Source organism: Anomaloglossus baeobatrachus, chromosome 4 (genome assembly GCF_048569485.1).
Source record: "Anomaloglossus baeobatrachus isolate aAnoBae1 chromosome 4, aAnoBae1.hap1, whole genome shotgun sequence".
Classification (NCBI taxonomy): domain Eukaryota; kingdom Metazoa; phylum Chordata; class Amphibia; order Anura; family Aromobatidae; genus Anomaloglossus; species Anomaloglossus baeobatrachus.
In genome coordinates this window covers 284768643-284782854 of record NC_134356.1, presented here as the reverse complement: position 1 = coordinate 284782854, position 14212 = coordinate 284768643, and the positions used below count along the sequence as shown (strand labels likewise).

General features: G+C 49.1%; 1 protein-coding gene across 1 annotated transcript in view; it reads right to left on the bottom strand.

The window, feature by feature from the left end:
- TPH2 (tryptophan hydroxylase 2) overlaps positions 1-14212 on the bottom strand; it is a 737869-nt gene that overhangs the window by 614700 nt on the left and 108957 nt on the right. Inside the window, exon 3 of the mRNA XM_075344895.1 lies at positions 2979-3162. Within this exon, the coding sequence (XP_075201010.1) occupies positions 2979-3162 (184 nt within the window). The remainder of the gene's footprint in view (positions 1-2978; positions 3163-14212) is intronic.

Sequence of the window (14212 nt, the reverse complement as noted above, 5' to 3'; positions counted from 1 at the left end):
GCTGGGTAATAATGGGGTTAGGGCTAGCTGTATATTATCAGCTGGCCCTAAGCCCGAAATTCATGGTGTCACGCCAATATTAAACATGGCCACCATGAATTTCTAGTAAAGATAAAAAAACACAACACACAGAAAAATATTTTTATTAGAAATAAAACACAACACAATTAGTGACTCCATCTTTATTGAAATAAAGAACCCCCCCTCCGCAGTAATCCTGGGTCAAGGGTCCTGCGCCGTTCAATCCGGATCCAATATCATCTGATCGGTTTGCTGGCAGGCAAAGTGATCAGATGATGTGTCAGGATCAAGTGCCTGAATCACATCACACATCAGCTGATTGTATAAAAGCCGTTTATACAATCAGCAGATGCATCGGTGCAAAAAAAAAAATAAAAATACTCCCTTATGTGCTGATTACCGGCAGCTCCTGCAGCGCAGCCTGATCCTGTCCGATCGCTGCAGGAGCTGCCAGTAATCAGGGATGAAGTCTCCTGGTGCATCAGCTGACAGGTTAAACCGGCCGGCCACTGGCGTCAGCCCGAGACTTACGATCAGCTGACGCGTCAGGTGACTGCATCAGGTGATCCATCACCAGGTCCTGCATCCTGCAGGCATACGCACCCGGGGAGACTGCACACACCCTGAGCGGCGGGACCGGGAGGAGATGGGAGCGGGCATGGCACCGGGAGTCTGCAGACAGGTGAGCATAACTTTTTTTTTTTTTTACTGTTCACTTTTGATTTTGCAGCCACTTCCACCTCCCGCCCAGACATGGTGCCGCACGGCAGCATACATGCACAGGACGGGAGGTGGAAGCGGCGGTGACGGTACTGGGAGGATTCACGCTTCTGTGTTTACTGACAGAAGGAATCCTCTTCCTGTACATGTCACTTTACTACCCACCTCCTGCGTTTATAGCTGCGTTTTTGGTCTTAGAAACGCACTAAAACGCACCAAAACGCACCTATTTGTGTTTCTCATTGCGTCTTTCAACATCCCAAAGCACTCAATGGATGAAAAGCGCAGTGAAAAACGCGGGAATAATTGACATGCTGCGTTTTTGTGGCACCACAAAAACGCAGCTGAAAAAAAACGCTGTGTGCAGACAGCAAAAATGAAAACCCATAGACTTTGCTGGGGAAGCAAAGTCAGCAGTTTTCTGAGCAAAAACGCACCCGAAAACTGCGCAAAAACGCCGTGAAAAACACACTGTGTGAACTTACCCTGATTGTGGAAACTTCACACTAGCCCTCAAACAGCTTAGATTGTGGCCTCTCCACTCTTCCTCCAGACTCTGTAACCTTGATTTCCAAATGAAATTCACAATTTACTTTCATCTGAAAACACCTTGGACCACTGAGCAACAGTCCAGTTCTTATTCTCTTTGGCCCAGGTAAAACGCTTCTGTTGCTATTGGTCATGAGTGACTTGACACAAGGAATGCGACAGTTGTAGCCCATGTCCTGGATACGTTTGTGTGTGGTGGCTCTTGAAGCACTGACTCCAGCAGCAGTCCATTTCTTGTGAATCTCCCCAAAAAAAATTTGAATGGCCTTTCTTAACAATCCTATTAAGGCTGCAATTATCCCGATTGCTTGTGCACCTTTTTCTACCACACTTTTTCCTTCCACTCAACTTTTCATTAATATGCTTGGATACAGCACTCTGTGAACAGCGAGCTTCTTTAGCAATGACCTTTTGTGGTTTACCCTTCTTGTGGAGTGTGTCAATGACTGCCTTCTGGACATCTGTCAAGTCAGCAGTCTTCCCCATGATTATGTAGCCTACTGAACCAGACTAAAGGACCATTTTAAATGCTTAGGAAGCTTTTGCAGGTGTTTTGTGGTAATTATTCTAATTTTATGAGATACTGACTTTGGGTTTTCATTGGCTGTAAGCCATAATCATCAGCATTAACAGAAATAAACACTTGAAATAGACCACTCTGTAATGACTCTATATAATATATGCGTTTCCCTTTTTGTATTGAACTACTGAAATAGATTAACTTTTTGAGGATATGCTAATCTATTGAGATGTACTTAAAATGTAATATATATATATATATATACTGTATATATACATATATATATATATATATATATATATATATACATATATATATATATATATATATATATATATATATATATATATATATATAGTTATTAAAATGAGAAGCAAAAATACAATTTCCTATGTTAATAATTTCAATGTGTCCAAAAATAATGATTGAATACAGATGATCCATATCTGATGGGAAAAAGGCATCAAAAACCATTGTTTTCATTGCCCCAAATGTCATGTTTCCTTCTTTCAATGGATAAAGTAGCGTAAGATTTTCTACCTCTGAAAAACAAAAACTAATGATCCAGCTATAAATGAACCCTAACGTTACACGCTGCTATATCGTTAATGAATTATCGTCGGGGTCACGGTGTTTGTGATGCACATCCGGAGTCATTAATGATATCGCAGTGTGGGACACTTATGAGCGACCTTAAACGATCGCAAAAGCGGTCAAAATCATTTGCCGCGGAGACGTCATCCTGAAACTAAAAATTGTTCTCTGCTTATTAGCGATGTTGTTCCTCGTTCCTGCGGCACCACAAATCGCTGTCTGTGATACCGCAGGAGCGACAAACCTCTCCTTACCTGCCTCCACTGGCAATGCGGAAGAAAGGAGGTGGCCGGGATGTTACGTCCTGCTCATCTCCGCCCCTCCACTTCTATTGGACGCCTGCCGTGTGACGTCGCTATGACGCCGCACAAACCGCTCCCTTAGAAAGAGGGACGTCACAGGGCAAGTAAGTCCATGTTACGGGGACTAACGAGGTTGTGCGCCACGGGCAGCGATTTGCCCGTGTCGCACAACCGACAGGGAGGGTACGATCGCTTGCAATCTCGCAGTGTGTAAAGTACCCTTAAAGGTCTTATGACGCTTAGACATGTGGCTACATAAGCAGGGGCCTTGCCTTCATCTTCTCGCCATTTTATTTCTGCAGGATTCAAGGAAATAACATTTGGCTGAAGCTTAAGCAGATGAATTAATTCCAGGGCTTTTTTCTTCGTACATTCAAATTCTGCATAGACCTCTGCCTCAGAGCTGCTGGTTTTGGACTTTCTTGATTCTATATGAATAATGTTCACGTATTTTTCCTGAGGAAACAAATATAAAAGACAAAGCATATGAGAGAACAAATAACTACCCCCTGTTGCTTTATTATAAATGTCATTACTCTTGGAATATAAATAATTGGGATGATGAACACTGGAAGCAAAAAACTGCAGCTTTCTACTTTAATGGAGCTTTGTCCTGACACAAATCTAATAAATAGATTTAGATTTAGATTCATTCTATTATTATGTAAGATGGGAGTGGAGAAGGGAATTAGGGGTGTACCCGACAATCAAACAGGAAAAGAAAGCAAAGCATCTAAGTTATTATGGAGGACAGCAATTTTATGGAATCTTTTCATAATTTTTTTAGACCCTCCTTTGCAAGGCCACCAGAGACAACAAGTCTGACACATAGTCAACGGCTGGAGAGGATGATACAGGAGTATCTCCAAATAAACATTGATGCCATGACTTTGCAAATGGAGCCTTGCTCATTTTGGGCTTCAAATCTTGAAAAATGGCCAGAGCTCTCAACTTACGCCTTGGAGATTTTGTCGTGTCCAGCTGCCAGCGTTGTCTCTGAACGTGTCTTCAGTGCTGCTGGGTGTGTGCTGACAGATAAGCGCTCGCGTCTGTCCAGTGACAATGTGGACAGACTAACGTTCATCAAAATGAACAAGTCATGGATCCACAGGGAATTTACTACCCCTGTGTCATCCTGGGGAGAGTAAATGCTTGTGGATTTGGAATGTGCTTGATGCAAATCAAAACATCCTGTTTGCAACTAGGGCACAAGTGCTGCCACTGAAGGGGTGAGTGTGTGTGGGGCCCAATTTTTGGAAAAAAGGGAGACTCCGCTTGGAGTAGCCCTTGCTTACATTGTTTTTAAAAATGATCCAAGATGCACAGAGCTGGGATCAGGAAAGACTTTGCTACCTACCCCGGTGTCATGCTGGGGACGGTTAATTATGGCGTATTTTTGAATGTGCTTGATGCAAATCTAGCTGTGAAGTGTACAACTGGGGCACAACTGCTGCAACTGAAGGAGTGGGTTTGTGTGGGGCCCAATTTTTGGAAAAAAAGGGAGACTCCGCTTGGAGTAACCCTTGCTTGCTGTGTTTTTTAAAAGGAGCCAAGATGAACAAGTCATGGTTCAGCAAAGACTTTATCTACCTACCCCAGGGTCATCCTGGGAACGGTTAAGTATGGCGTATTTTTGAATGTGCTTGATGCAAATCTAGCTGTGAAGTGTACAACTGGGGCACAAGTGCTGCCACTGAAGGGGTGGGTGTGTGTGTGTGTGGCCCAATTTTTGGAAAAAAGAGAGAACTCCGCTTGGAGTCACCTTGTGGTGTTTTACATGATTCTAGTAGGGCGTGCCATGCCTATATCTGTGTCTTCTCCTCTTTTTCCTTGTCCAGCTCTTTTGTTTTCGCATGAGTATATGTCCTTGCCACTTTCCCATGTGTTTGTGTTGTGTTGTGAGTTGTTTGTCACCTTTTGGACACCTTTTAGGGTGTTTTCTAGGTGTTTTTATGTGTTTGTGATTGCCTGCCATTGTTTCCTATGCGGTTCGAGTTCGGTTCGTCGAACGTTCGCCGAACCGAACTCGAACGAGACCTCCGTTCGACGAACCGAACTCGAGCACAATCCCAAATTCCTGATAGTACAAAAAGGCCCTCAGATCACACGATCTAAACTCCATCCTATACAGGTGCTCTTGTCATACCAATGAACAGAAAACAAGAATCATAACAAATTCAGAAAGCCACAAACACATGGACTTAAAGGAGCTATACTCCAAACAGAACTACAGGAAGTTCCCCAGCCAAGCAACTGAAGGGGAAAATCCCTGCATGCAAATAAACTGAAAACAACCACAGCAAATGACAAACCCAGATAAGAGCAAAAGAACCAAACAATAAATAAAGAGCAAAGCACTTATCTGGGGTAGACGTGGTGTGGAGCAGAATGAAGCAGGCTGGTGATACAAAGAACAACTGACATCCGGCATAGCCTGCTATCAGACCAGGATTTAAATATGCAGAGAGTTAGCAAAGGAAACGCCCATTGCTGAACACACCTGGTCCAAGTCCAAACCATTCCTGGCCACCAGAGGGAGCCTCCCAGCAGCCAAAACATAACTAACATTTACAACACTGTGGTGTCCAGTTGCCATCAATACAGAGTTTATGATCCCTCCCGGTAAACAGTATAGACAGCACCGGAAGAATGTCGGTCTCCGGCACAGGATGCTGCTCACAGGCATTACGGTCCTCCTCACCAAACTCCAACACGAGTCCCCTCTCAATTCACCAAAGTGTTTCCGCGGTGGCTCCTTGCTGTAACGCACACCTTTAGCTTTTCCTTCACTTCACAGACAGCACCTCCTCTGCTCTCCAAGTCCACAGCCGAAGACCGTTTTGCTATTGCTATAGTGACCAAACAGTCAAAGGCAGATGCAAAAAAAACAGCAGCCCCATGTGGGTAGTCTGCAACAATGCATGCAATGAACGGCTAATAAGCATGTTGCATTCACAGTGGGTAAAGCTCATCAATACACTCTCACACTATCACTTCATATCCATGTGACAGTTCACGGACGAAATACTCAAAGTAGTGAGTTTATCTTACAGATGACATGACTTGGGTGATCTTTTGCGATGTATAAAAAGCCCCAGGCAAGGCACGGCTTACAGCCTATGCGACCTGCAGAGCCACCACGACTTCTGCTCAGAGGCAGAGTTGTGGCTGAGGATTCAGTTGCTGACGTGCTTCCAGTACTTTGTCTATGTCCATGAAGACGCAACGTAACCTCGTCGTCAGTAGCATCCTCCTCCACCTCCTCTGCTGACTTCATCGACTGGCTGACTTTGGTTTGAAAGTAAGTGAGGTCTCCAACCTGATCATCACCCTGTGTGTTTTCACTCCCCTTGTCCTGATTCCTCCGAGTCAACCTCTTCCTGACCGAATAGTAAAGTTTGTAAAGCTGTAGGGGGAAAAAGCGCAATAGGGTCTTACCCGGTATGAGGGTAGAGAGACAGAAAGACACACTCACCTGGTAGGGTTGTGCCAGTCACAACACCCTATGGTCGCATGTGAGTGATTATAGTGGTTTAGCAGCGGCCCCGGGGAGCAGTTAATAAATAAATCAAATGGAATGAAACCGGTTTAAATGCCGCGCTAGAAACCACAGATGCTGTAGATAAAAAGATTTTCTTTATTTCATAATTCTACGCATTTCAAAGGCATCTCCGCCTCCTTCTTCAGGAACAAAAATCATATAAAACATTTTATCTACAGCATCTGTGGTTTCTAGCGCGGCATTTAAACCGGTTTCATTCCATTTGATTTATTTACGAATAGTAAAATTGTCATTCCAATCAGGTATCTGAGTCTCCTCAGTATGTTCCCCATTGTCTTCCCCAGGATGATTTACAGTTTGGGAATGAGGGTGTACATTATGATCAGCACCTTCTTCATCGGATCCTGGATCCGACTTACAAAGCTTCTGGGCATCAGTGCAGATCATTTCCTTGTCTGTACTCACTGCACCTTTGTAGCAGACCTCTGATTCCCAGGCTATTGTGTCACTGAACAGCTCTGCTGACTCAACCATCTCTGTTACCCCATACTCAGCAGGGCTGGTGGAAACTTGTGAGCTGTTTGGAAGCAAGTGCGATTGGGTTGACGCCACAGAGGAATGGAGTATTTGGGATATTGAAGTGGAGGTGGAGGAGAGGCCACTTGATGGAGAACTGGAGATCCATTGAAGCACCTGCTCTTTTGTTGCCTCATCTACATTTGGTAGCGACGGTCGTGTCCCTTAAAAAAGAGATCATATCAGATTATCCAAGGGATAAGAGTACACCTCTTATTTGGCTGGTAGATGGTGTTACGAATCGGTGCCGCCGTAGACGCAAGCAGCCAGCTGCGGTTCCAGTTGCGCCCAGGCGTCAGCTGCCATTTTTGTCCGTCCCTTGGGTCGTCCAGCTGGCTGCTTCCTCATCCACGTCTAAGTGTGGAGAGATGGCTAGTGTGCATGCGTGTGCCGATTTACCACAGACACAGCCTAAGTACAGTGTTACGTCTAGTGAGCATGCTCAGCATGACTATGCCATTCCTGGGACTAAGTCCTCAGTTTGTGCTACTGTGCATTCTCCCACACTTAGTGCGAAAAGCCTCTTTGCACAGGTAATTGGACTCCGTGCCGTGTCTAAGTCCTGTGTTGGGCCTACAGAGCATGCAGAAGCTGTTTTCTGAGACTGTTTTCAGGTAAATGGGCATACTCAGGCACTTACTGCATCAGAGGCTAGGTCCATAAAGGAACTCAATGGCCATGTCCGTGAGGTGTCATTCCATGATAGTCCAGAGGGCATCAGGTGTCTCGATGATGTGGCCACTCCGGACTAGCTCGCAGAGGCCCGCCCCTATGATTTGGCATCTCATCATTGTTCGTCAGACGTTGACTGGTGAGGTGTTTGGGGCGTGGCTGCCATAAGGTCATCATTGAAGTGGCGGTTCCGGATAGACCACTGGTTATGTCACTGATGACGTGGCACTCTGCTTTTGGCTCATTGAGGTGCATTGTGGTCCACCCTGAGTTGGGGCGGACCCAGGTTAGAAAAGGGGCTGGAGACAACAAGGAGGTGCGCAGTCTTCTATTATGCTCAGACAGAGCACACCTCCATGTGTTGAACCAATTGCGGCTTTAGGCCAGAGGTAGGCAGGGATAGGGCGTCGGTGCAGGATGCCACCACACTTGGTAACGCAGAACGGTTAAGACCAGCTCCTGTCCTACCAGTCCTGCTACTGCAGCACAGAGGCATTAACTGGGCTGCTGCTGCTGCGCCTGCTGTCCACAGGTGTGCCCCCTACGCACACGGACAGCACATCCAATTGCCCCTGTGTTGTTAACAGGGAGTTCCTGGGCTGGGTGGGTGTGTGGACCCTGTGACGCTAACAGGGTTCCCAGTCTCCAGATCCGATTGTCGTCTAACTTGGTTCAGGCTACTATTTGTTTCAGAGCCACACAGCTCAGTATCCTCCGCCTAACCTTCGGGTTGCCAGCATCTCCTTTTCCATCTAGGAGCACGGTGGACCCCGACTGGCGATTGAGATATATACCACCTTATCCAAATTTGCCAGTCCCCCCGTAACAGATGGTGTTTCTTCAGCAGATGTTACTGTTGCTTAACCACCAAACCCACAGACACAAACATTTTTCCCCTTTCCAACACACCTGTTCCCCTTTCCACCAGCCTTTTTCAACTCATTTTGTATATGACCAAATTTGCAACTCTGCAGGGACACCCTACTCAACGCCTCTCAGCACAGCATCTACCCCTTGGTCCCTCAGATGTGGACAAGTGAAAGACCATTTCCTCCTAGCCATGACAAAGCGTTGAGATTCACTCTGTGCAGCAGTGGTTTTTAGTGGAAAAGCAGATCTAAGATTGCGTACCAGCTTCTGCTGATATTCCTGCATACGTGCGTCCCTTTCTAAGGCAGGACTTATTTTGCCAAATTTTGTCTTGTACCGGGGATCTAAGAGTGTGGCCACCCAGTAGTCAGCATTCCTTCGAATTCGGACAATCCGAGGGTCATGTTGTAGGTAGTGCAGCAAGAAGGCGCTCATGTGTCTTGGGCATCCAGGAGGACCAAGTCCTTGCTGTGTTGGTGGCGGAAATGTGAGAATCATGCTTCCTTCCTCTGCCCTCTCCCCCCAACCTCGCACAACAGAAATATGATCAAGCTCTCCCTCATCTACTGAGTCTTCCATGCCAATCGCCAGTTCATTCTCCATTTCTTCCTGGGCTCCTGCACCTTCCTCAACAGTTTGGCTGATACTATGCACCCCTGTTAATCCCTCTCCCTCACCATCCCATGCCTGCCGCCTTGTTGCTGCTGAACGTGAGGATCTTGTAGAACTTGTTATTAGAGTTGAGCGCGGTTCGTGGTTCGTGGTTCTCCAGTTCTAGGCTCGAGTGATTTTGGGGCATGTTCTAGATCGAACTAGAACTCGAGCTTTTTGCAAAAGCTCGATAGTTCTAGAAACGTTCGAGAACGGTTCTAGCAGCCAAAAAACAGCTAAATCATAGCTTGGTTTCTGCTGTAATAGTGTAAGTCACTCTGTGAATCAAACTATTATCACATTTCAGTGTATAGTGTGCGTGAACAGCGCCTTCAGATCACTGCTGTTTCTATAATGGCGATCGCCATTTTTTTTTTTTTTTTTCTTGTCTTCCTTCCCTAAGCGCGCGCGTCTTGTGGGGCGGGCCAGCATGTCAGCCAATCACAGACACACACACAGCTAAGTGGACTTTGAGCCAGAGAAGCAACGGCATGTGTGATAGGATCTGCATGTCACATGTCCCTGCATTATAAAACCGGACATTTTCTTCACGGACGCCATTATCTGCCTTCTGCGTCTTGGGTGTCAGACATCACTGTCGCAGCTCCGTCATCCTGAGTCCTATAGCCGATACAGCTGTATGCGCTGCATACACAGCGTTAGACAGCATAGGGAGAGCACTTTATAGCAGTCCTTTTAAGGGCTCAAACCGGCAGGGTCAGAGTTAAGGTGACAGGTCCTGAAAACAGCGCCAGCGTCTGTGCAGCCAAGGTCAGGGATTTCCTCCCTGCATTTCACCATTAGGAGGGAATAGAAAGGCAGGCTTCCATTCCTCTACCCAGAGCACCAAAATCCTGCCACTGTACCCTCCTGTCCTCTGCACACTCCAACTCATAACTAAGCCATTATACTAGCAAACACTCAGTGTACCTAGTGGCATCCTATCTGTGGCTATTGGACTTTGCTATAGTCCCACTAGTGCAAAGACATTTGCAGAGCACGTCTGCCTGCATTGCACACTACAACTAATTATAACTAAGCCATTATACTAGCAAACACTCAGTGTACCTAGTGGCATCCTATACGTGGCTATTGGACTTTGCTATAGTCCCACTAGTGCCAAGACATTTGCAGAGCGCCTCTGCCTGCGTTGCACACTCCAACTAATTATAACTAAGCCATTATACTAGCAAACACTTAGTGTACCTAGTGGCATCCTATACGTGGCTATTTGTCACGCTCCCCGGGTCCTCGGCTCCCCTTCCCGGGTCCCCTGCCCCGCTCCCCGGCTCACCTGCCACGCTCCCCGCGTCCCAGTCCCTTGTGCCCGTCCTTCCTGGGCTTCCTGGCCGCCGATCCCGGCGCCCGACGGCCTCCCAGGCCCTGCTCGGCTCCCCTGCGTCCTCCTCTCAGCCTCCTTCCCTGGCTTCTGGCACCCGGGCCGCGCGCACGCGCATTAGGGCGCGCGCGCGCGGTCACTGACCCTTTCTTAAAGGGCCAGCGCCCATTAACAGGAAATGAGGTTAGACAGGTACGGGGTATAAAGGGGGTTCTTGTCCAAGGGGGCGGGGCCTGATCTTCGTGTTCCCTGAGCTAGGAGTCAGGTCTCCTGGTGTTACTGTGCTCGTACTCACCTATCTCTCTTTGTAGAGCCGTGCCTGCTTCGCCACCCAGTCTGCCGTATCCTGAAACCCGAACGCTGTCCATCTGCCATCCTGACAGTCCGCACCACCTCGGATCCCTGCGGTGACCCGTCTTCTTGCTCCCAAGGTTCCGGACCCCGCCTGACATCATCTCGGCTTCCGAACCTGAGCTGCGTCACCCGGACTACCACCCGTAACTCCGTAGTCCCAGGGACTTCTCCGCTATACCTGTGTGCAAGGACTGCTCTGCTGTTTCTAGTGCTCCAGCTGCCGGACTCTTTGCTACCATCTAGGAGTTCGGTCCAGTGGATCCACCTCCTGGGCCTGCCCGTACACCTGGCCCTGACAGTAAGATCAGGCCATGGATCCCGCTGCAGCACTATTGGCCCTGCAAGAGGAACTCCAACGCCAGCGTGAAGTCCAGACCCGCATGCTGCAATTTATGACCTCCGTGGACACTCGCCTGTACACATTACAAGCATCAATGACGCCTGCAGCACCCAGGTCTCCCACTAGGCAATCCACGGCTCCCGCACCAGTGGCAGCCGCGTCGGATGCTTCCCGACTCCGTTTGGCGTCACCTCCTCGTTATGCTGGAGATCCCAAGACCTGCAGGGGCTTCATAAACCAATGCTCCCTTCACTTCACGCAGCTGCCCCATCTGTTCGCCTCCGACCAAGCCAAGGTCGCCTTTATAATGTCTCACCTGGAGGGCGAGGCACTGGCGTGGATGAACCCCTTGTGGGAGAAGGAGGACCCCATGACCAAGGATCTTCAAGAGTTCCTGCAGGCCTTTCGCAGTACCTTTGACGAGCCGGGACGCGCCTCTGCGTCTGCTTCATCACTTCTCCGCCTACGTCAAGGAACACTGACGGTGGGCCAATACGCCATCCGTTTCCGCACTTTGGCTTCTGAACTCGGGTGGAATAATGAGGCCCTGACAGCCGCCTTCTGGGAAGGACTGTCAAGTCGCATCAAAGATGAGTTGGCGGGTCGTGACATGCCCTCCACCCTAGATGCCCTGATTGCCCTAGCCACGCGAGTGGACATTCGTTTTCAGGAGCGCTCCAAAGAGCTGGTTCGTGAGCGACGTGCGGTACGGCACTCCTCTCCGCCACAGAAGTCCTCTGTGCCACAGTCATCTACAGCTGGGATTCCTGTCCACGAACCCATGCAGGTTGATCGAGTACGACAGTCTGACCAACGTCGAGCAGAGCGGCTCGCCAAGGGCCTCTGCTTTTACTGCGGAGGGGACACACATCTCCTACGCTCCTGTCCGGAAAGGCCGGGAAACTCCAAAGCCTAGGGTTGGTAGGAGAGGCCACCCTAGGTGCTGGGACTCTCTCCGACCCAGTTATGTGGACGGTACAAGTATCAACAGGAGAGACGCGCTTCACGGCTGAGGCATACCTCGACTCCGGAGCAGCAGGCAATTTTATCCAGCAGGCCACGGTGGACAAATACCAGCTGCCTGTTACTCTACTCGAGAAGCCCCTACTGATTGCCTCGGTGGATGGGAGACCCCTCTCTGATACCATCTCCTGGATCACGAAGCCGGTGGAACTGCGTATCGGTGCTCTGCACACCGAGAACATCGCTCTCTACGTCCTTCCACACATGTCCCACCAAGTCCTGCTGGGACTTCCTTGGTTGCGAACACACGAACCCTCAGTCAACTGGGGTACTGGCGAAATCACCCGTTGGGGCTCTGCCTGTCATGAGAGATGTCTAAAGTCTATACAACCAGTCCGACGACCTCCGGTTCCTGAGAACCTACCGGGTCTGCCCTCGGCCTATTGGTCCTTTACGGACGTTTTTGACAAGAAGGAGTCTGAGGTACTTCCGCCACACCGTCCCTACGATTGCGCCATCGACCTGCTCCCAGGAACAACACCACCTCGAGGACGGATATATCCGTTGTCTCCAGCCGAAACCAGGGCCATGTCCACCTACATCATGGAAAGCCTGGCAAAGGGATTCATCCGGAGATCCTCCTCTCCTGCGGGAGCAGGCTTCTTCTTCGTTAAGAAGAAAGAGGGTGACCTTCGCCCATGCATTGACTACCGGGGCTTGAATCAGATTACTATAAAAAACAAGTACCCCCTACCGCTCATCCCCGAACTGTTCGATCGGCTCAGAGGAGCCCGTGTGTTCACCAAACTGGATCTTCGGGGTGCCTACAACCTAGTTCGTATCCGCTCTGGGGACGAATGGAAGACCGCGTTTAATACTCGCGATGGGCACTATGAATACTGTGTGATGCCCTTCGGTCTGTGTAACGCTCCTGCCGTATTCCAAGAACTGGTGAACGACATTTTCCGGGACCTCCTCTACGTATGTGTAGTAGTGTTTATCTGGATGACATTCTTGTTTTCTCTCCGGACCTCCAGACCCACAGAGAGAACGTAAAGCTGGTTCTACAAAGACTGAGAGAGAATCGTCTCTACGCCAAATATGAGAAGTGCGTCTTTGAGCAGTCTTCTCTTCCTTTCCTGGGATACATCATCTCGGGGACTGGGCTGCAGATGGATCCCAAGAAGGTCTCCGCCATTCTCAACTGGCCTCCCCCTTCTGGACTGAAGGCAATCCAACGGTTCCTGGGATTTGCCAACTACTACCGCCAGTTTATTCCTCACTTCTCCGCCCTGACTGCTCCTCTCTCCGCTCTGACCAAAAAGGAGGCTAATCCAAAGGACTGGTCACCTGCGGCCGACGCCGCATTTTGCTCCCTGAAGCGAGCATTCGCCTCCTCTCCTGTACTCCACCGACCAGAGTTAAACCGCCAGTTCACCTTAGAGGTGGATGCTTCCTCCTCAGGAGCCGGAGCAGTGCTCATGCAAAAATCCTCCTCCGGGAAGATGGTGACTTGCGGTTTCTTCTCTAAAAGCTTCTCAGCACCTGAACGTAATTACACCATCGGTGACCGAGAGCTATTAGCGGTCAAACTGGCTCTGGAGGAGTGGCGCTACCTCCTGGAAGGAGCAGTGTACCCCGTGATTATCTACACGGACCACAAGAACCTGGAATACCTGCGGTCCGCTCAGCGACTGAACCCACGGCAAGCCAGGTGGTCCTTATTCTTTGCCAGGTTTGACTTCCAGCTTCATTTCCGACCCGCGGACAAGAATATACGCGCTGATGCCTTGTCTAGGTCTCTCATGCCCCTGGAGCAGGAGGAAGAGACTATCCAACCTATCATCTCTCCTAACAAGATTGTTCCGGTGGCTCCTGTCACTCTGGCCCAGATACCACCCGGGAAGACCTATGTCTCTGAGACCGACAGGGAAAAAGTGTTACACTGGGGTCATGCCTCGAAAACAGCCGGCCATGCAGGCCAGAAGAGAACATGGGGTGCGATTGTACGCCATTACTGGTGGCCATCCCTTCGCACGGACGTTGCCGCCTTTGTCTCTGCCTGCCCCTCTTGTGCCAGGAACAAGACGCCCAAACACCTGCCCTATGGCCGTCTTCTGCCTCTGCCGATACCCTCAGTTCCATGGCAACACATAGCGATGGACTTTATTACGGACTTGCCAGTATCCTCCGGACACACAGTCATATGGGTCGTGGTGGATCGGTTCTCCAAAATGGC